Raw genomic sequence first — 24000 nt, forward strand, 5'->3', positions numbered from 1 at the left:
CTGTCAAGGTGAAACATTCATGGTGTGCCCCCAACAAAGGTGATATGACCATCACCCGCTCCTGCCTTACTTCCATAGCATTCAGAATATTAATAGGGCTCAAGTCATCTATTCAACACACAAGAAGGCTCTTTCTGATCCACTGGGATGGAAGTTTGGAACATGTTTATCCCAATTTCGCATCACTGCTTACCTTTTCTCTTCTATTTGAACTTCTGCTTCTGTGATTATTGTACTGCCTGCTTCTACTTTAGTTCACAGAAGTCTGGTTTTATTTACTTGAATTCCTTGACTGTCTCTCTTCTGTATCTTCCTTGGTCACCATGTGTTGACAGTGTAATAACAAACAATTATTTCTTATTTTTCTATCCTTTTGTGTAGTGTTTTTACAGTTCGTACTTCGACTCTAACTCACCTTGACAAATTTAAAACTAAATATTGTATATCCAGGCTGTTAAGTAACATTTACTAAACACCACATGGTATGATGTCCATATTTCTCTAGACAACAGCCCACCATTTTAACTCAGAATTTCTCCCCAATTTGTTAGAACAAGGATTGATTCCACCCATTGCAGCAGTCATTGCTTTAGAGAGGTAACATTATAAGGCACCTGCTATTATTTTCTTCTTATATGTTTCATAAATGAAGACATTCCACCTCCCATCTTATCATAGTCATATACCTAGGAACAACAGTAACTGTCCCTCTTCTGCCAACCATTGACTCTTTCATTTCATTGGCTAAGAGGCCTAGTAATATTCCCACCTCTAACTGCACCACATTTTTTTCTGTTCAAGCTGACTTGGTTGCTTATCTGCTCTTTTAAGCTTTGCCTTTCAATTCCGTAGAGCGCTACTTCTCTTCGTATACATTTTGAATAATGCTATAGCGACAGCCAAAACCTAACTGACCATGTACGTCATACCAGTAACTATAACAAGCACATTATATTCTTACAGCACTGCAGTCAGAGTAAGAATCATTTCCCAAAGATGATAGATATTTTTCTCAGAAGTGGAAGAGACAGACTCTTTCTCCCAGTTTCAGGATGGCCCTACTTGCCCCATAATGTAAAGCTGTGCAGGTGGACATGTGGACTTAGAGTGATTCTTGAACTTCTGAATTAATGCCATTTCAATGGATGCTGTTTTTATACTTTGTGGCATAAAGGCATTTAATGTGCTATCACTTTGAAGACTTTCATATCATCTTATTTTCAGACATGGTTGAGTAGCTGACTAGAAATTTCAAGAGGGCAACATAAGTAATTACAAATTAAGCTTTAAATAGCATAGAGCTCTTTGCATAGTCAGTCTTTATTGTACAGTGGGCTACCCATTAAAATCCTGCATGTGGTAATAGCAGGTAGTGTGTACAAGCTTTGAGTAAGCAGATTCCATTGTTACCAATGAAAGTCATGCAAAAAGCAGTACTGTTGTTCCATACAGCACCACTGGGAGGCAATATGGCTTTGAGAGCTACTAGTTTAGTCCATAGAAATAGAAAAGTTATAATCTTGTGAAATACACCCAGTTTAGAACTCATATCATATCATGGGTCTATATTACATTCCCGAATTGCCGACAATGTTGAATCTGACATTGTCAACATGAGAATAGCAAAACTGCAGAACATCAAACAAGTAAACAGTAATCTCCATAAGGGGAGATTTCCATTTACTTCAATGTAGTGCGGTCTCGGAGTTGGTATATTTAAGTAGCAGGGGGTGTGGTGGGTGCAGGGGGCTTGCCCCCCTGCCTACATCATTTAGTTTTTTTTTGTTGTTTTTATTTTTTTTTCTGTACATTTGATGTTTTAACAGTTCGATCACTAAAGGTTGGCCTTTAGTGATTCGAACTGTTAAATATTTGATGTTCTAATATAGACCCTCATATCATATAGGCAATTCAGGCCTCTAGTGCAGCTTTTGTGCCTACTGCTTCCATATGATGTTGCCACATTACAGCAACATGTTGATTTCAGATAATTAAACATAGATGTGACCCCAAAACTGACTCCTTAGAAAAATCAACAGAAAAAAAGCCTTTTAGAAAAAGACCTTCCATACATTATCACCTGAGCTCTACAAGAGATGAGGCTCTTTGTCAGCATCCTTCCTGAGGTGGGGTATGTGTTGTGGAACTGAAGAATGCATCATCCTAAATGCTGGTTCTTGTCTAAAGAGTTGATACTTGAACCCCTTCACCTGTTTCTCTGACTGCCGTAACTGTTTGATACTGACTGACTTCTTTGACATGAATCTACAATGTTTATGTTACTACTTATGTATATTCGTTGTATGCAACTATGTGACATCCCCCTTTCTGTAGACATTATACTATGTACAGACCTTTTAACAGGACAGACAGCATTTTAAATATTTCAAAACATTTTAATGTCCATAAACACTGAGGCCTTCTGAAGATTTCATCTCTTTCATTCACATAGGTCTGCAGTGACTTCTTCCCTCCAGCATTGTTGTTGGAGTTACTGTTACAAGGTGAAGCTGCTGAAAATTCACGCTCTTGAATTTATTCCTAACCAGCTATACCAGTTCAAATGTCAGCACTTCCTTGGCACACACCACTATCAGGAGCATCAGTTACAAAACCTGATCTATTCTGCAGTCCCTGGATTTGCTGCAGTACTGTCAAAAACATTCTTTCTGTGTGTGTTGTCTATCTTTCAGTTCATTTTTTTTAATTATTTATTTATTTATTTTTATTTAAATTTGTTGACCGGGAGTGTCCGACTGGACGTGGGTCCATTTTCAGCGGAGGCCCGGGGAGAAAAGCTCCACAGTAAAATAAACAGACAGTAGTTACATTGGATTACATAGCAATTAACAATTTAACATAGAAATTACTTACAACATATTTACAGATGAAGAACATAGTACATCAGTAGACAACTAGAATCTTTATCTGTGAAGTACATAACAGGCATTAACAAATGTAACAATGAGAAGTTCCTGCTGTATAATAAGTTCTAGGCTTATGAGCATCTGAGCTTGCTATCATCAAGGTAGTTAGTGGAGGTGAAAGAAAGGTAGTAGATGGATGGGGTGGATGATATTAGAGTGGGAGTTGCAAGGGCATAGCCAGCATGTTTTTAGGTGCGCTTTTAATAAAGTTTTGAAGTTGGTGCATGATGGTATGGAGGTAATTGTGGGTGGGAGTGAGTTCCATAATTTGGCTATGGCACAAGAGAATAGTGCTTCACCAGCAGAGTTATTGGCTTTAGTGATCTGCAAGTGATTTTTGTTGCTGGATCTTAGTGGTCTGGTGGTGCGATAGGGTTGGAGTAGATTCTGGAGGGATGGGACATTTAGTGGATGGTTTACTAGTTTGTGGGGGAGTGGGAGTTGATACCACTGAAGGAGGTGAGGGAGTTCAAGTTAATCATCATATTTAAATATGTTAATAATCATATTTAAATGCTGTTGTTTAAGCATCACTTTAAATGTACTTGCAATAAGCATTTGTCCTGAACTCACCCTCATTGCCTCCAAAAGGTCACCTCAGGCTGTGCATTGTTCCTTTCCATCTTTCCTTTACAACAGCAATGAGCTTAATCAACTGTGTGTCTTCTTCCACCATGAAATGTGATTGTTGTTCCATAGAACTCACAGATAAATAGGATGCATAGTCTATAGTCCAGACTTCTGCACTTGTCTGAAATTCTGCAGAAAAAAATCATGGACTACAATGTGAATTTAACTGAGTATGTGTTCAGATATACAGTATGGTGGCTGTAGAATTTGTTCTACTCCATTGCAATGTGGCTTTAAAGTACCGTTTGAGTAGTAGTGTGATAACTCTGTTCCCATTTTTTGTCATAGTCTCTAGAATTTCATCCATTAATATTAATTCTTCCTTTACAACCTGTACAGCCCTGCTATAGTTTTGCAGATTTCACATCTGAATTCTTACGCTTTTATACCTCTTTTTAACTCATGGCTAAGGAGATTCTATCTGAACAGAATTAGTATATTTCTACATCTTTTGCATTTTGGATTATTTTCATTCCTGGTTTTCTGAGCATTTCTGTAGTGTTTTTTGGTGGTGTGCTTTAAAGTGGGAAGTTGGCATAATGGTTAAAGTGTTTGCTTTCCAGACACAAGGTGCAGGGTTTGATTCTCAGCAAAGGTAATTGGCTAGACTTAAAGTGTCCCATAAGGGCAGTTTGCTTGGTGCTAATCAATGAATCTAAAATGTTTTTGTATTTTGCATGCTTGTATCTCCATTAAAAGATAAACATGCTGTCTTCCATACTTAGTGTTGTTTTTTGACCAGTGCAAAATTTTTTTTTGTGATCTATAGAGACATTTTTTTCTTACATTTTTTGAATTTTTATCATTTTGCACATTCAGAATCTCTTGCATTGGTTCTTGAACTTCTGATAGCTTTGAGGCTATTTGATGCTGCAAATTAATTGACATCAGAAGATAATTCTGGTCTACCTGCTTAGCCTGATTGGTGTAATTAGCATATTGCAACATCCAACTCCATTGTCTTTCTTTCCTTTCTACCTGTCCCAGTCTCATGAAAGCTTCTGATATTTTACTTTCTGCTACTCACTATGAAAGTTAATTTGCCTATCCACCACTTTCTCTGTGAAGTAAGATTTACTCACAACAAAATGACGTCTGAACCCTCAAACTGTTTAGTATGTCCCTCTTTTCTTGTGTTTTTCTTCTTCTCCATGACATTTTGCCTCTTGCAGTTTTGTGGGTTCATATCACTTCCCACTTACCATTCTGTCTTCTAAAAAGCACAGATCCACTTTGCTGATTATATATATATCCCCGCCATCCATTTACTATCATTATCTTTTCTCTGAACTAGTTTTACATTATTTTTGTGTAGGGTCCTATGAGTTGCACACAACACTAAAGGTATAGCATCATTAGTGCTCCATATGGAAAAAGTGGCCACCTTCCTTCCCTTTGGATCCATCCCTTTTGAGAAAGCAGCCCAGAATCCTCTTGTACTTCGCCTTGGACTCAACTTTTTTACTCTGCTCCTGCAGGTTCAGCTCTTTTGCCAATAATGAAGAGAAAAGAAGAAATGCAGGCAGCTAAAGGTCAGTCCAATATTACAAAAAATATCCAGTAGAAAGAAAAATACAACCCAACCAAAATAGCAGTAATCATAAAGTTTAATAAAACAAATTAAAAATCACCAGAAATAAAGAAATATTTTGAAAGGTCAGTTTCTTAGGGTATCTAGACTTCATACTGATGATAGTGAGACTTTGTCAGCTATTAATAAGTTGTCATCTGTTTTTTTTTAAAGAGAGGCTATAGTAAGCATGAGATAGATTGCCGTTTGTCAGATGCTTTGTCTGCAAGGTTAACTAATGGGGAACCGTACTTGAGAAGACGAGTAGGGGGCTACAGGTAAAAGAAATAAGAACTAATTTGAGGTGTAGAGTACCTCTTTAGTAGTGGTATCAGTATTATTTGTGATGTTATCTCAAGAAACTGGCAGATTCTTCTAACTGATGATAAAATTAAGAGAATGGTAGGTGCTAAGCCTAGTTTTGTTTTTAAGAACAATTTGTCTCTTAAAAGATAATTGTGTTATGGTCATAAGAAGAAGTCTCACATTAAGTCTGATAGATTAGGCATCTTTCCCTGTAGAGCTTATTAAGCCTACAGTTCGATGTCAAGTTTTAATGTTTTTACATCCCTTAACGCGGAAAGTATTTACTCTTAATTGTTATGCAGATTGTAAAACTAGTAATTTGATCTATTTTAGCCAGCAGTAAACTATGTGATGCATTTTATATAGGCAAGACAAATAGGTTGTTGAAAGAACGTGTCTTGCAGCATCTTAGAGATACTAGAAATAAGAATAGTTTGAGTATGTTATATAAACATATTAAAGTTAATAATAGTCACTCATTTTCACAGTACTGAAAATTACTGATGTTGACATAAGGGGGGCGATCTTGTCAACAAAACTGAAATAGCAGAGCTGAGATGGATAGTTAGTTTACAGGCAGACAAGTATCCTGGTTTGAATGGATGTATTCCTTTAAAACCGTTTTTGAAAGCAAAACCATTACATCACTGACTTAATGTTATGCTACATTTGTGATTGGTTATTTTTTATTTAAATATCACCTGTTTTTTTACTCCATGTTATAGATCTGATGAAGCATTTATCTGTGAAAGCGTTTATCTAGGTTAACTGTTTCTTTATTGCTGATGATTTTTATTTTGTTTTCTTAAAGTCTATGCTGTTTCTTTATTGCTGGTGACTTTTATTTTGTTTTATTAAAGTTTATGGTTACTGCTGTGTTGGTTGGGTAGTATTTTTCTTTCTACTATCTAAATATGATTGTAGATGCTTTTTTATAAGATCCGTTGCTCCTACTGCTATTGGAACTATTCCACATTGTTCTCATTTCTGCCTGCAAATCCTGATATTTTATAATGTTGTGTGTCTCTCTGTACACAAGATACTGTAGTCACTGGGTGTGATGATTTCAGTGATCAATGCTATGTTTGTCTTCTTTTCATGGACCACTATATCTGTTTTTTTAGCATCTATCTTTTGACCTGCTGGTAATGGATGATCCCTTGTGATATAAACTTCATCATTTTCTATGATGCTTTGTGGCTCATGTTTCCAGTGTTTTTCATCCACTTCAGTGCCATAATGTTTGCACAATCTCCAGTGCAACAGTCTTGCCACATTATTATGCCTTTCTGTAAATAGTCCTTCTGCCATTAGTATGTCACAACCATAAACTAGGTGTGTGACAGTTTCCAATTCTGTTTTACAAAACCTATATTTGTCTGTTTCTCCCATATTTTCAATGGACATTGTAAATCAATGTGTATATAGCCCACTATCTTGTGCCACCAATTTTAACCTTTCATCTCTTGGTTTAAATTCACCTCTCCTTAACCATTCCTGCATTCATTCCTGATCAACATGAGGTTCTGCCAGAAGTTTTCTATAGTTGCAGCTATATTTATGTATTTTTCACATTTCTTGCCTTCTAATCTGGTCCTTCACCTTATATTCTTTCTCCTGTTTTTTGGCACATTCAGTTATTGCCTGATTTTTATCTACTTGCGGTTTGACTTCCATTCTTGCTTGACGCCAATATGCTTCTGCTAGCCTAAGCAGGGAAGTCATCTTAGTTTTATTCTCATGTTTCAAAACTTTCACTACATTTGGGTCTTGTGAGGCTAGCAGATATGGGTGGAGTCCCACAGTTGCAGATCAATATATGTAATTAGTTTCAAGGAGCCCCATCCCTCCTTCAGAACAGGGAATATATAATCTTGGTATGCACTGATTTTTATAAACCATGTGGTGAGCATGAAACATTCTTCTTGTTTTCCTATCTAATCTAGCTAGCATGTTTTGGGGTCATTCAATCACTTCAAAATTGTTAGTTAGGACAGGAAGAGCAAATTGGTTTATAGCTTGAATTTTATTCCTAGATTTCAATGCTTTTTTCACGATTAATTTAAGCCTTCTAAAGTAGAGATAGATAGACATATTAAGATCAATGCAGACTAACTACTGAATAGTCAGGAATTTCTTCATTCTTAACTTCATTGTATGCATTTTATTTAGACACTTTGACATGAATATGCATTTTATTTAGACCCTTTGAGACGAATATGCATTTTTCCCTACCTAGCTCAGATGACAATTCCCATCTGATTCTGGCAATTTAAGATCCCGCCATCAAAACTGTCTGTTATTTTCCATTTGTTCTCGTTTTTTTTTTTTCTTTTAATCAAGTCATACCATTCTTCATGCATTCCACGGCATGCTTTTACTGTAGACTGAGGCGACCAAGATGGAAATGATGTCCTGTAGTAAATGTTGCAGACTGTAGACGTCTTCAGAGCTATTCTGCTATTTTCTAACCAGTTTCAACAAAACAGAGTAAAATAAGTAACTCCGATATGCACACCTATTCCTACATTTTACAATGTGCTTAATTAAGTGGACTCTGTAATGTCTCCTTTTCTCAACTGTAAACAGACTCAGGAAACTATCTATACACACTATCTATACACATCTCAGATTTTATACCCTTATTTTGGAATAACAGGAGAGTAATACAATAGTAAAAAATGCTTTTGCTTATTTTTCTCTATACCTCTTGCTTGACTTACAAGAAAGATGTTAACCGTTAAAGCTGATTGTTTTGAATTTTCTTTAGTGAGTTGGATCATATTGCTATGACACAAGTATGAGGTCTGAAACCAAGATATTAAAAATCTTGTAACAGCTAATGTGAAAGGCATCCCTTCTTGGGTCTTGGCAAGTGATGTAGATAAACTTTAATGGATACAAAAAAAAATGCCAGTTAATATAACAACAAAATGCCATAAAACGAACATACGTGAATATACTTAGACAATGTTTTAATAAGTTGCTGGTGACATTAAATTGCAATAATATTTTGTTCTATTCCTTGAGACTCCCCTACACACAAAAAATAGCATGCACTGCATTCTATAGAGGCAGACCAGTCACCCTTTTCCCCAACCCCACACACACACACACACACACACACACACACACACACACACACACACACACACACACACACACACACACACACACACACACACACACACACACATACACACACATAGACATACACACGCACACTTAAAATAACAGCAATTTGACTTAGTAGATTATTTTCTATTTCTGATTTACAGTCACTTATATTTGTTGGCAGTTATCCTCGCACTGTGACACAGAAGAATAAATCACAGACTGCACTCCAGATGATCCCTGTCTGACAAGCTGTGCAGGTGCTGAAGGAACAAGACAGGAAAGGAAAGCAAGGAGGGAGTAAGTGTCAAATGCCAGCTCACTGTCTTGGAGGGAGGGAAGGAGGCACCCTGGCTCACCACAACTGCAGCATGAAGAGCCAGGCGGGCTACATGCTGTAAGCAGTGTAGCACTTGGTTGGGTGGGCTACATGCTGCAAGCAGTGTAGCACTTGGTTGGGTGGGCTACATGCTGTAAGCAGTGTACCACTTGGTTGGGTGGGCTACCTGCTGTAAGCAGTGTAGCACTTGGTTGGGTGGGCTACATGCTGTAAGCAGTGTAGCACTTGGTTGGGTGGGCTACCTGCTGTAAGCAGTGTAGCACTTGGTTGGGTGGGCTACATGCTGTAAGCAGTGTAGCACTTGGTTGGGTGGGCTAAGCAGTGTAGCACTTGGTTGGGTGGGCTACCTGCTGTAAGCAGTGTAGCACTTGGTTGGGTGGGCTACATGCTGTAAGCAGTGTAGCACTTGGTTGGGTGGGCTACATGCTGTAAGCAGTGTAGCACTTGGTTGGAGTGGGCTACATGCTGTAAGCAGTGTAGCACTTGGTTGGGTGGGCTACATGCTGTAAGCAGTGTAGCACTTGGTTGGGTGGGCTACATGCTGTAAGCAGTGTAGCACTTGGTTGGGTGGGCTACATGCTGTAAGCAGTGTAGCACTTGGTTGCGGGCTACATGCTGTAAGCAGTGTAGCACTTGGTTGGGTGGGCTACATGCTGTAAGCAGTGTAGCACTTGTTGGGTGGGCTACATGCTGTAAGCAGTGTAGCACTTGGTTGGGTGGGCTACATGCTGTAAGCAGTGTAGCACTTGGTGGGCTACCTGCTGCAAGCAGTGTAGCACTTGGTTGGGTGGGCTACATGCTGTAAGCAGTGTAGCACTTGGTTGGGTGGGCTACATGCTGTAAGCAGTGTAGCACTTGGTTGGGTGGGCTACATGCTGTAAGCAGTGTAGCACTTGGTTGGGTGGGTTACATGCTGTAAGCAGTGTAGCACTTGGCTGGGTGGGTTACATGCTGTAAGTAGTGTAGCACTTGGTTGGGTGGGCTACATGCTGTAAGCAGTGTAGCACTTGGTTGGGTGGGCTACATGCTGTAAGCAGTGTAGCACTTGGTTGGGTGGGCTACATGCTGTAAGCAGTGTAGCACTTGGTTGGGTGGGCTACATGATGTAAGCAGTGTAGCACTTGGTTGGGTGGGCTACATGCTGTAAGCAGTGTAGCACTTGGTTGGAAGGTTGTGCAGGCACATCCCAAAGGCAACCATAGCACAGCCCACAAGGATGCCACAGTGGTTGAGCTGGACAATCCATACTCCCCACCAACAGTATAAGAATGTAGCCACATCCTTAATTTCCTCAATACCCCCCCCCCCCAGATATGGGACGGGTAGAACCAGGAGGAGTTTAAGGCCGGTCAGGTAGACCTGGTGATTAAGGACAGGAGCTGGTAGCAGCTGAAGGTCAGCTGAATGGACTGAGAGAAATACATTTTTAATTTGGTAGGGCTTTCTTGAAACAAGCTCAGGCCTCCCCAAGCAAGATGGACTCACTGACTGAGAATCATCACTCTAATTACTTCAGTTAGCATTACATAGTTGTTAGATCGTCCCTGAAAACAGACACTTGTGTAAAGTTGCCATTACCTGATAGCTAGATACAGGTATGATACATATTTTATTTATTTATTTATTTATTTATTTATTTATATTTGTTGACCGGGGTGTCCGACTGGACGTAGGTCCATTTTCAGTGGAGGCCCGGGGAGAAAAGCTCCACAGTTAAAATAAACAGACAGTAGTTACATTGGATTACATAGCAATTAACAATTTACATAGCAATTACTTACAACATATTTACAGATGAAGAACATAGTACATCAGTAGACAACTAGAATCTTTATCTGTGAAGTACATAACAGACATTAACAAATGTTAAAATAAGAAGTTCCTGCTGTATAAGTACTAGGCTTATGAGCATCTGAGCTTGCTATAATCAAGGTAGTTAGTGGAGTGGAAAGAAAGGTAGTGGTTGGATGGGGTGGGTGATATTAGAGTGGAAGTTGCAAGGGCATAGCCAGCATGTTTTTAGGTGCGCTTTTAGTAAAGTTTTGAAGTGGGTGCATGATGGTACAGAGGTAATTGTGGGTAGGAGGGAGTTCCATAATTTGGCTATGGTCCAAGAGAATAGTGCTTCACCAGCAGAGTTATTGGCTTTAGTGATCTGCAAGTGATTTTTGTTGCTGGATCTTAGTGGTCTGGTGGTGCGATAGGGCTGGAGTAGATTCTGGAGGGATGGGACATTTAGTGGATGGTTTACTAGTTTGTGAGCGAGTGAGAGCTGATACCATTGAAGGAGGTGAGGGAGTTCAAGCCAGCCCAGTTCAGCAAGTGAGAGACAGTGGTGACTATGGTAGGATGCCCCTGTGGCGAATTTGGCAATTTTGTTGTAGCAGGTCTCTAGCTTGTTTAGATCGCATTGCCTTAGGTTGGTATATATTGGAGAGGCATAAAGTAGGGTGGAGATAAGGTGGGAATTTGCTATTGAAATCTTTGCTGCTTTGGTGAGAAGATGCTTATTTCTGTATAACGCTCCTAGTTTTTTGTGGACTTTTTTTATGGTCATGGATATGTGAATGTCAAATTTTAGTTTATTGTCTATTTCCACTCCTAGCAATTTGGTGTGTTCAGTTGGGTATATAGTGGTGTTGTCTTTTGCTGTGATGTTAAAGTGAGAGTTGTTTTGAGTATGTTTGGTGGGTTGGAAGATGAGTAGTTTAGTTTTGTTTGGGTTGAGTATTAATTGGGCATCAGATAACCAAGTTTCAACAGAGGAAAAGGCTTCCTGTGTGACTTTTTGCAGTTTGGGTAGGGTCTGGGCTGAGCAGATGATGGGTAGGGACTGGGCTGCATTTTCAAATGGAATTGTTTTAAATAGATGATAATTCATTAAAATCACTGTTTACATGCACCACTTATAGTTGATAAATTATTTAGCTCTCACATAAATATTACTAAAGATTAATATTACTTTGTAACACCCCAATATCCTCTCATTACAGATCTCTTCCATTGCATTGTTTCGAAAGGTGGATTAATGAGTAGTGTAATACAATATCTTAAACTGATAATCAGATTGACAGTCTTTCTTTACTCTGTTCTTTTTAATTAAAGATGTTTATCAAAATATCATTGATTTGTTTAGTTATCTTGTAGTCTCTTGGGAATTTAAGTTATAAATATGAAATTTTTTCTTTACAGGATTTACTTAAAAACTGTGTTTTTGGAACTGATATTTTGAATGGCATTATATCCTTATTATCTGAAGAATTCAAAACGTTTTCTCTGAACTATATTGTTAAGTGGTTCCAAGACAGGCTAAGAATGTTGCTGTACCATATCAATGCTTCTATTTATGAAGAGATCCTAAAGACGGCTGCTTGTGACTCTTTCCAAGCAATGTAAGTTCATGTCTTTTCGCTAGGCATTGGCCTTTCTATTATTCTTTTGCCCAATGCATTACTCAGTTACAGCTTAAAATGTTACAATAATTAGAGTAGTTTATTGCATGAATCACATTTAACAACTGATAAACCATGAGATATCATTGTTAAAATTATTATTCTAACTTCATTCATTTGGATTTTCTAGCAATAAAGCATTGTTTCTTATTTATGATAATATGGAGCCAACAAGTCAGGCAAATATATATGAAGTCATGAAAATCTATCTTCAGTTGAAGCATGACAGAAAATCAGGTAAGATAATGAATGTCACATTTTCTGTTCAGTTTTGCAAATTAAGTACTGCTTATGTTAACTTTTACATATCAGCAACAAATATTAAATATGACAGAAGAATATTCAAGTACTGTTGAAGTATACTCCATTGTTTTCTATGGAATTTCCTAATATTGCTCCATATTTCTGAAAAAGTATGCCATGAAAAATGTTCCTTTGCTGCACTTAATACAATGTATAATTCACTTTGAAAGGACAGTCATGTTTTTCATCTGAAAGACAAATGTTATTTTTGAAGTTTTGTCATATTTTAGTTGCTGACATAATCTATAAGAGTTTAATGAATTACGCAATAAAATATGTAAAAATCCCATCTGAGTGAGGGGTTGTCTTAATTAGACACAGGGTCATCAAGTTTGCCACAATATATGGTCAGCATTCAGTTTGAGGATAATCAATGCTCTGAAAGAAAAGCATCTCCCTAACTATGCGTGGATGTTTGTATTACTTGTGCATGTTTAACTTTATGTCAAATATGTACATAGAGCATAGAAAATGACTTGGGCTCAGCTGACTCTCCTGTTAGCAATGCCTTAATAATTTAGTTGACCGATATTAAGTATATCGATATACAGATTATTTATTTTACTTGAAGTAGATGGATTGATCCACTAAGATCCATTCTCAGTGATGACCCAATTACACATAAAATATTCAAATATTAGAGCAACTAGCAGATTGTGGAACACAACTTTAGAAACTGAAAGCACATTTATATAAAAGACATATAACAATATAGCAAAGGGAAATTGACAGGAGATGGTTGTTAAAATAAATATCAAACAGAAGTAAAAGAAATGCACATATTAGAAATTTTAATTTTTAGGAGGTAAGAATTTAACTGAAAGGTGATAATTTCTTCTGTGATTTTAATTTTATGGATTAGGTAAAATGAGTGTACTAGATATGGAAGTAAAGCAGGTGTATATTGCTCACGTAAAAAGTGGGATTTTATTGTATTTTTGAATGATAATAGGGGGCTGTATTTGTGGTCTCCACAGAGAGTTAGCTGCAGAAGACATGAGAAGGTATGCAGATGAGTGGGTTTGTACAAGATAAGTCATTAAGACGAGTGGAAGCAATAGCTGAGGTTCTTAGACCTTTAATAATATTCCAAGATTTTATTTTTACTTCGTGAGGCTGACAGTGGCTTAAGCTGAAAAGTGAGAGCAGTATGGCTATGGTGTATTGGACTGAAGGTACATTACAACACATTACATTTGATAGAAGAAGGAGAGATAAATGTTTCTAGTGAACCCTTTTAAGTGCTATAACATTCTACATTCCTTCTACCTCTGGCTTCCCTCTTAACATTTTTCACCTCTCTCGTACCCTTTTGAATGGCTCTGTGGATTCCCTCTCTAGCATCTATTCTGTAAACATCAGTAACATTAGTGGTTGTAATGGAAATACAATGTTGCTCTAATCTGTCAGGTGAACTCATTAATCAGCACACATGGCTTAGGCACATTTGCATTTTTTTAATGTCCTTTTGGTGAGTTGCTTCTTAGTGCTAAGATATAGTATAGAGACCACTGCATATGTAAGTTGTTTCATATCCTTGGGCACTTTAATTTCAATTCAGTTAAGTGCCTGTACCCAACCTCTGTATGAATGAAGTAAATCCACAGTAAAATCACAGCAACCTGCAAAGGTAGAAATATAGTAAAATGAATAAAGCAAGGATAAAATGCATACAATTATAAATGTATAATTCATAGATAAAACATGAAAGACCCACAAGTGAATGATTCATTGCAGACCATATCAAAGGTCAGTTATAGGAACCATAATGTTAACAAATTGGACCTACATGTTGGAATACATAAATTAATTATATGCCATTTCAAACAGGTATGTTTTCAGAGCACACTTAAAATGAGCACTTTTTCAGCCAAACAGGTATCAGATTCTACAAATAAGATCCTTAATAATTAAATTCCTGGTTACCCAAGGACTGCAGGTGAAACAAGAGAACTACTAAGAAAGCGTGGCAAGCTGAGCTGAGAGACCTTAGGACAAGAGCTCTTATCGACAGGAAGGATTCAAGCCATGCAACGCTAGGTAGACTGACATGAGAACCTTGCAGATTATAAGATGTTTATTAAGCAGTCAGTGTGAACTCCACATAACAGGAATATTACGTTTGCACTAAGAAATCGCTGTTAGTAACCAAACAGTTTTTCACCACCTATCAGTAAACAAGTTCTGCACTGGAAAGTGCTCGACATATGACACTGCAACATTCAAACAGGGTGGAAACAAATAGATGTGCTACAGTAGGGAGAGCAGAAGGTGGAATAAGGTGCTTGATATATATGGACATTTTCCAAATATGACAACAGAAGGACTTGACAACAACTGAAATCTAGTCCTTAAGTGACATCCTGTTATCAATAATTACTCCAAGGTAATGCACCTTTAACACGCAGTACAGCTGGGGTCCACTACAGGAGCTATTGAGAGACAGGACAGTCAAAGATTCGCTAAAAGTCACTTGAATGACCATTGTCACCATCTTAGATGTGTTAAGCTTTAGACAATTATTGACCATCCAATCATGGGTGTATTCCAAGTCGTTTCTTAGATAAGTTAGTACAGATAACAAGCCCTGAAGAACTGACAGGTAAAGATGCATGTGTCATCAGTATAACAATGTTGACGTAATCACCTCAAATTAACAGCATCTCCCAGTGCTGCTAACTATGCACTCAAAAGAGAACACCAGCCAGTGATACCACCCTCTTTGTATGCCCAGAGAGATCAGAGGGAATCCAGTCTGTGACAGCACTGGAATTACCACAGTATTTCTTAAGACAGTCCAAAAGTTCAGACCAATCTACTGCATTAAATGCAGTAGGTGACAATGAGATCACAAAAGACTAAGACAGCATAATAACACCGATCACAATCACCTAGGAAATCATTAAAGACTCAAGTGAGAGCTGTATAGTTTTGTACCAAACTCTAAAACCAGACTGAAAAAATGTCACAGATGCTATTATCTTTAAAGTAGGATTCAAACTTAATGTATACTACTTTCTCAAGCACCTTACCAACAAAGGGAAGGTTTGAAATTGTGTATATATTATCAAAATCTCATTCAGTCTTTCTGAGGATAGGTGCAACTAAGATCTCCTTTAAGTGACATGGAAAACACCTTTCTCAAGGGAAGGGGTGACAATTTGGAAATGATAATGACCAAGCATACCTCTCAGCTGTACAGATTTTTGCAGAATGTCTAGATTTGTGCCTCATATTTTAGGTCTGTTCCTCATAAAAACTGTGGTTTTTTGACAAATCACTGAGATGATCTGAGGATTAAAGTCAGTAAATAATAACATGTATTTGAGTTTCAGACTTCACATCCTTCAAAAAAATGGAAGTTAACACAGATACTGTTATTATAGCAACTTTCTAAGTCTATAAGAGCAATATTTAAATTGTGTCCCTATTTTTGGCTCTTTGTTCTTCCATTATGTCAAGCTTTGTCCAGATTTCTTGAGCTAAGAGATTGAGAGGTATGACCTAAGGTTCTTAAGGATACTAGGCCAAGCTTAGTGGGACAGTGATCTAAAGCACAAGTAGTAATATGTGTATATGCTGGAAATCAATGAGACAGTCCCACTGTAATCAGGAACAGTGAGGTCTCACCAAACAAGAAGCTGGCTTGAATCCTTGTAGAAAAAGCCTGTAGCCACACTATATGAAAGTGATGATATACAGAAGGCAATCTTGGCAGCAAAGAATCAAGCAGTGAGCTTGCACATTTCTGACAGTGAAACAGTCCCGATGTAGAGGTAAGCTGCACTACACAGATAACCCATCACATGTAACAAAGTTGCCAGATGGTTTACTGCAGCAGTATTCTCATGGGACAGGTAACTTGTGCTTGATTCTCAGGAAAATGAGAGTTCAGTGCAAGTTTGTCCTCAAGCAGGCCAAAAAGATGCCACTCATGTTCTAACCCCCATCTCAACCTCTTGAGTTTCTAGACCCACTGCTAAGCCCAGGTGCAAATGATGTACATGGCTAGGAGCAACCTGGTCAGGAGTGGAACTGAGTGCTTGATGGTAGGCCTCAACAAGTCCTTCAAATCCTGAAGATGGTCCAGTAAACGAGAGGAAACAACTCAGTAGTAATTAAGCTAATGTTCCTACACTGGACATAACCAACATTAGGCAGCTCAGGGCAGGGTTGATAGAGTTAATCAACCATGAAGTGGATGATGTTGGATCTGGCGTATAATGTATATTCCTGCTTGCAAGTTACAGATCTTTGATTGTATGTTGCTTACAAGAGAGTGAAAGTTCAATTCATATATTGAAATAATTGACGTAATTGACCTACTCTATATGAGCACTTAATAGGAAAAGAATAAGAGGAAGGAACTTTACAAATCTGTCATTTTATGATTTCCAACGAACATGATTTTTCATGCTGATGTCAGGGTTACATTGTAGAATCAATTAGTGAAAGTGATGATTTTTAAAGTTAATTCTGTAGTTATGTTATCATAATGAATGTCAGAATGTGTGAATACCAGGATATGAGATTGTTAGCATGCAGTATGATTGAAAAACACAGACAGGGTCTAAGGCTGTGTCAGGTTAGATGCTGGTATGTTGTAAAGTAGTCAGAGAGAGAGAGAGAGACAGGAATTAAAAAATATTCATATGATTTCATAACTCAAGTCATTTCTGACCTAGAAGTGTGAGTTATAACAGATTTCAAGTGTTGCAGTAGATGGAGGTATATATTGTGAGACATACTCAAATGCCTTGATGTGGTCTCTAATACAACTCCTAGTAGTTTATCCAAGTACAGTTTAGTGTACATTTTCTCACCAAAGGTGAAAAGGGTTATTGCAATGCTGTGTCTTTTGTAGCATCAGTTTTAATAACATAGCACAGTATTTGATTCTAAGTGTTCAGATGTTCTGAGAACATAGCTTTCTGTAATACCCTCGATAGAGTGTGAGGATGTAGGTAATAAGAAGATGTGGCTGGAAAGGTTACTTGTGTGATGATGGTGGCTGGCATCCAGAGATCAGGGAGGATTCCTGTTGGGATGGACATGGGTATTATGTGTTCCAGGCATATGATTATGAATACATTACAAGAGTAGATACATTTGGGATTATGTCTATCACCACATGGATCTCCATGGAGTTTTAGGGCTTTTAGCAATTTATTTATTGGAGCTAGCGGTAAGATGGGAATTTTCTGTATGTTAGTCAGCCCTTTCTGTTTAAGGGATAAGGAGTAGATGAGGCATGGCAGATTTCTTCATTAGCAAAGTGTTTAGCCAAGGCAATGGCTCAGACAGCATGAGGAGTTAACATTTCAGACTTAGTTAAGGGATGCTGGTTATTACTGACACTGTGCCTTGTCAGAATCTTTACTTCAGGCCATAGAAATCTGACATTACTTTATACAGAGATTTATTTCAATAGAGGTGTTAAAAATATTTTTAGGGTTTCTTATTTATTTTTTGCAGGGTGTTCTAGGGAAGCAGCATTACTGTTGGTTTCCTGGCTATTTTATTTGTAAGTAATGTACATCATGATATGTACCTAATTTTCTAAGCTGACTGCATGTTTTCTGACTATTAAAATGGGCACACTTGTGCCATACAAAAGGTTTCAGTTTTTTTCTGATTGAATGTACTTCTTCATTCGGCTTTTCCCAGTTAGGGGTCACCACAGTGGATCACCTGTCCGCTCATGACTGGCAGTGGAGTTTTATGGTGTCGAGTTGCCAGCCTGGCGCCCAACCTTCCATAGAAGGCACACACACACACACACACACACACACACACACACACACACACACACACACACACACACACACACACACACACAAAAGCACTCACACCTAGGGCCATTTTAGAGTGTCCAATCCACCTGCAGCATGTCTTTGGGATGTGGGAGGAAACCAGAGCACCCAGAGGAAACCCATGCAACCACATGGAGGACATTCTGGTGGTTTTGTAGTGGTGGTTGAGATGGTGGTAGTTATTGTACTGTGCTCTTCTGTAATGAGATGGAGTACCTGTGTGTCTGATAAAATAGGGAAGGGGAGTTTCCTATTAGTTATTTCAAGATGGTTTGGTTTCCTGCTTTGAGCTTTACCTATGTGGGGTGCGATATTAATGTTACTACTGAACAGCATTGTCTTGCCTCCCAAATATTTTTAATGGTATATGCTCTGAAGAATGTTGACATTGTTAGTGATGAAACATGGAATTAGGTCAGAGGGATTTGGCAGTGATTCTGCAGTTGCTATGATATCTGGTTATAGTGTGGCAATCCAAGGCTACATTTGACTGAATAAATTTATGAGGCTAGAGACATTAAAATGCACTGATCTGACTCCTGTTTGTACAGGTAGGGTAAAGGGGAGGTGCTAGGTATAATGCGAGGGTGGGACTGGGTAATAAGCAGTAGCATTACATGGAAAAAAAATGCTAACCCATACAACACTGGCACATAGAAATAATACTAGGCAAGTGATCACGGGGACCATAAGGTGCCCAGTCATATGCACCTTTAAAAATATACACTTAAATGTCCTTGGCAATTTTTTAAAACTTAGCTCACCTCTTAAATTGAGCAGAGCCCTCCTTGACAGCCCTGGTACACATATGTGTCTACCCCATCTGGGATAATGAGTTTAAGGAGGACTATGCTAATTTGTTTAGTAGAGAAATTATTTAAGGCCTTTAATTTTCTTGGTTCGAAACCTTTTCTTTTTTTTTATTGTATAATTATTTGTCCTCATGCCTGCCGACCATTAAGTCTCTAAGGGGCTATCATCAGAGGTTACTTTGTGGTCTAACCAACATCCCAGCAGTGAGGAATTTTTTAGTGTATTACCCTAAACCCCAACCCCATGGTGGGTACATGAGCACTTGCATAACTGTGAGGGCTTCCTATGCCTACTCAATCTGCACAGGTGTGCTTCCCCACATGTGCAAAAATGGGCTACCATTACTAGCCTGGGTGGCAATACCAACATCCTCTCAACCAAGCCCCCCCCCCCCCAACACTGATGAGCTCTGCTCTTCAACTGGGTTCTGTCATTGCAATATGGCTTAAACTGAATGAGACACACCATCAACCCCTGCATGATTGGTATGCAATGACATGCTTAGGTACCTACGTACCCAAGAGGGCATTGTATTTTAAGAAGAGTCTAACAGTGAAACATACAGTGATAGGCTGACTTCTTGAGATATTCAACCTATTTCTATGGAAATTAACTTGCCCAAGATGGAAGGATTTCCTGACTATGATGGAAACATGACGATCTAATGAGAGAGAGTTGTCCACATAAGTACACAGGTCTGTTACGAATGCTACTGAATGCTGTTAGTCATCTGGTTTAATAAGACATTGTGTGACTGTAAATACAGAGAAACAGTAATCTGCACAATGGACTATTTCTTAGTAAGTTAATGGTACTTTATGTGTTAGAAAGGCTAGACTATGATGGATGGTGCAGCGGTGTAGTGGTTTGTATTGTCACTTCACAGCAAGAGGTTCTCTGGTTTGATTCTTGACCGGGGTGCCTTTAGTGCAGAGTCTGTATGTTCTCCTTGCATTCATGTGTGTTTCCTCCCATATTACAAAGACAGGCGTCTGAAGTGTTTTTCCCGGGCCTCCGCTGAAAATTGGCTTGTTCCAAGTCAGACTTTCCCGGTAAACAAATGTTAAATAAATAAATAAACCTATAATATGCTAATAGTGAGCAGTGGTACAAGGCATAGTATGCCAATCTGCACTTTTGTATGCACAGGGAATATAGTATGTGATGAACAAGAAACTTAAAAAGAGTAATCAGCTGCTAGGCTGAATATGACCTAAGGAGAAGAAGTTGTACGTAAACTGTGTTAGATTCAGACAGAGATGACTAGTAAAATAGTTTAGACTAATTTGTGGTAATCTATGCCTAGCCTAAAAAGCTGTAAATGGCCTAGTTCTACTTAATCTAGTACATAGCCACAAGACTGGTGGTAACACAGATCTAGTACATATCCACAAAACTGGTAGTGACACAGATCTAATACATATCCACAAGAGTGGTAGTAACACGGATCTAGTACATATCCACAAGACTGGTAGTAACATGGATCTAGTACATATCCACCAGCCTGGTGCTAACACAGATCTAGTACATATCCACAAGACTGGTAATAACATGGATCTAGTACATATCCACCAGACTGGTGGTAACACAGATCTAGTACATATCCACAAGACTGGCAGTAGTATGGATCTAGTACATATCCACAAGACTGATAGTAACATGGATTTAGTACATATCCACCAGACTGGTGGTAACACCGATCTAGTACATATCCACAAGACTGGTAGTAGCATGGAACTACTACATAGCCACAAGACTGGTAGCAACACGGGTCTAGTAAATATCCACAAGACTGGTGGTAAGATTGGTGTAACCCCAAGATGCTTAACTGTGCAACATAAATAAGACTTGCTCTCATGTCAGATATTTCTCCCTCTCTCTCAAATATTCCTCCATCTCCAAAACAAGCAAAGCATGTCTCTTATAATCTTCAAAAACGACTTAGAAGAATTTGCCAATGTATGGATAGGGAGAGTAACTAGCTGGGTGTTCCAGTGCTACTGCAATGACTACACTACAAAAGGCTTGACTGTTGTATTGCCTAGTAGCGTTGCACTAGGTGAATTTTTTATTTTTTTCTATGTTTTTTTTTATTATGTCTGCTGACCTTCAAGCCCCTAACCCAAATACAAATGGCCCATTCATTCCCTTACCTGGGAATTTTACCTGGTATCAGGAAAAGAGCTGTCTGGAGAATGCCATCATTCAGGCAGCCATGAGGATGTTTTATGCCCTCATCAGCACCCTGGCAATGAGGGAATTTGTAATGGCAATCATTTGAAATGTCAGGACCTGCTAGAGTGAGTCCCAAAACGCAGAGACTGAATTAACAAAAGAACGGACTTACATATATAAAGTCCAAGATGACATCTCTCTGAATATTCCATTTTCTCCAAGGTATGGGGATCTCAAAGATGCTATATATCATTTCAGGGAATGTTTTTATTGCCCCCCCCCCCCCCAAAAAAAAAAAGTTTTAAGAAGACGAGAGATTTTTGAAATTTGCTCTTCTCCTATGTTTTCAGCCTTTTTTAGCTTATTGGCACTTGGCATTTTGAGTCTCAACATTTCAATAGGGAGCCATTTGTAATTGCCTAATCCCAGCTGTCAGTAGGGAATATGTGATGCACGTCACTGTATAGGTCCAGAATACCTTCCACGTGTGAGGGCATACCAGTGTTGAACATTACTACCAGACAGTGGTTTGTTGAGCCTAATGAACAACCATAGGCCATGCATTTTCTGCGTCATGCCTCCTCTGAGGGATTGTAGCAGTGAAAAGCCATCTCTTCCCCATCTTTCCCCTCAAAGAGTCAAACTCAGATCACTTGGGCCATAATCAGGGCTTTATCCCTCTATGCCACTGGAGCTGACTGCAGTATAGTCTACTTGCAACTTTTTATTCAACAAGCAGTAGAAACATCTACTTCATCTGCATGTTACAGGAAACAGAGAATTTAGAAAATGAACAGCCTATCAGTACTGATATGTATGTGGACTGGCATGGATTTGAGGAGAGCTGAGAAAGAGCAGACGCTGCTAACACATTTACTGGTTTCTGAACCCCATGGATGCATATGTCTTCAACATGAAAATACTGTGTGTGACTTCCACGCACTAAAAAAAATATAATATGGGACAAGGTTACTGAACACGTCTTATACCAAATGACCGGAAAAGTTCATTTTAATATATTTTCCTTCTCATGCACTGTATTAACTGATATTTACATACTAAATAGCTCATATAATACTTTAAGAAATTTCCATTTGGAGATGACTAATAACGCTGAGTAGACGGCATTGCAGGACTGTGGAATATGACTGAAGCTACAGGTGCAGAGCAGGGCTTACTCATCAGGAAGAACGAAAAATTATTTCTTGTACTGAGCAGTAGGTAAATTGATCAAGAATCATCATTTGCTAAAATTTAAAAAAAATCATTTGAAGTCAACATTTACATAAAATAGCATGTTTTGTTATGTTAGTTATCTGAAGGTTTCAAAGTAGTTAATAAATTACTTATGCTATCTTTACCGATAAATACGCTAATGTATTATGCTACAGAAAATTAACGACAATCACTGAACAGACAGGGAGCCAAACGGAATGTAGGCATGCTGCAAATTATATGTAAAATATCTAGGTTAGCTATCAATGTGTACAGAATGATCAAATCACAGTACATGTGGAAGCAACCCAGCCCCTATTTCCAAAATCTGCAGGAAACCAGAAAAGAATGTCTTCTTTTTCAATCCCTTTGCAGAAGAATGATTGATTCTGCATTGAAGCAAAACATAATCCATGTGGTCATCTGATAGGATATTGTCAAGAAAAACATCTGGTTAGTGAATGAGACCTCTGTCACATTACACGGGATATAATATTTAGAAGAAACAGCAATACTGAGATAAATGTGAAGAAAGAATCATGAATCTCTTGAAACTTAAGCATCGTATTCCTGATAGTGTCGCCTTATTTTATAAGGAACAAAACCCGTGTTTGCATCTGTTTCAGGAGATGCAAAACTGAAGAACCTGAAACCCTTCTAAGGAAATAAAATATCATTACTTGAATTTCCTGAAAATAATTAATTGTTTAACATGTGTTAACTGTGTGAGTGTATGCTCCAAAACAAAAAAAAGAAACAAATCAAGTTACTTATTATCTATAAGAGTACAATATAAAATCAAAAAATCATCTGGTAAACATCAAAAATAGTTATGACATGAGTACATTAAACAACTCTGTGTTTGCAAAGGCTAGAAGGTTTGCACAAATTTTGTGAAAAAAATTCAGGAAGTTCACGTTAACATTGCAGCTAACTTAATTTTGTTGTTTATTCCTTCTGCTGTAGTAGTTCACATGTCCCACAGGCAGTCACAGATACAGACATGTCTTCTACAAGTAGCACACAACAAATTTGCTCAGTGCCACTTGCACTAAATGGTAAGTGCCCTAACTTCCACTAGCCTGACCTTAGTTAATTACCTACCTGTCCCAGCATACCATCCTAACAAACTGCATAGCCCTAGCAGAACCCTAACTCTAACTCTAAAACTCCCACCTAGTCCCTAACCCTAACCATATCACTCCCTTGTCTAGCCCTAAAAGTCAACTCCAGCACTAAACTCCTGTCCCACTCCTTAAACATAAGACTTCCTCCCAATCCCTAAACCTAAAATCTCTTCCAGTTCCCTAAGCTTAAAACTACTCTGCATCTAAATTCCACT

The 24000-nt window shown here is 38.3% G+C and overlaps 1 protein-coding gene across 1 annotated transcript in view; it reads left to right on the forward strand.

Moving 5' to 3' along the window:
* The window catches only part of LOC122816739, a 1006513-nt gene that overhangs the window by 704441 nt on the left and 278072 nt on the right, over nt 1-24000 (forward strand). The window contains exons 36-37 of the mRNA XM_044089733.1: nt 12080-12279; nt 12470-12576. Coding sequence (XP_043945668.1) covers nt 12080-12279; nt 12470-12576 — 307 coding nt within the window. The remainder of the gene's footprint in view (nt 1-12079; nt 12280-12469; nt 12577-24000) is intronic.

Source organism: Protopterus annectens, chromosome 12.part0 (genome assembly GCF_019279795.1).
Source record: "Protopterus annectens isolate FY-2018-M chromosome 12.part0, PAN1.0, whole genome shotgun sequence".
NCBI lineage: Eukaryota > Metazoa > Chordata > Ceratodontiformes > Protopteridae > Protopterus > Protopterus annectens.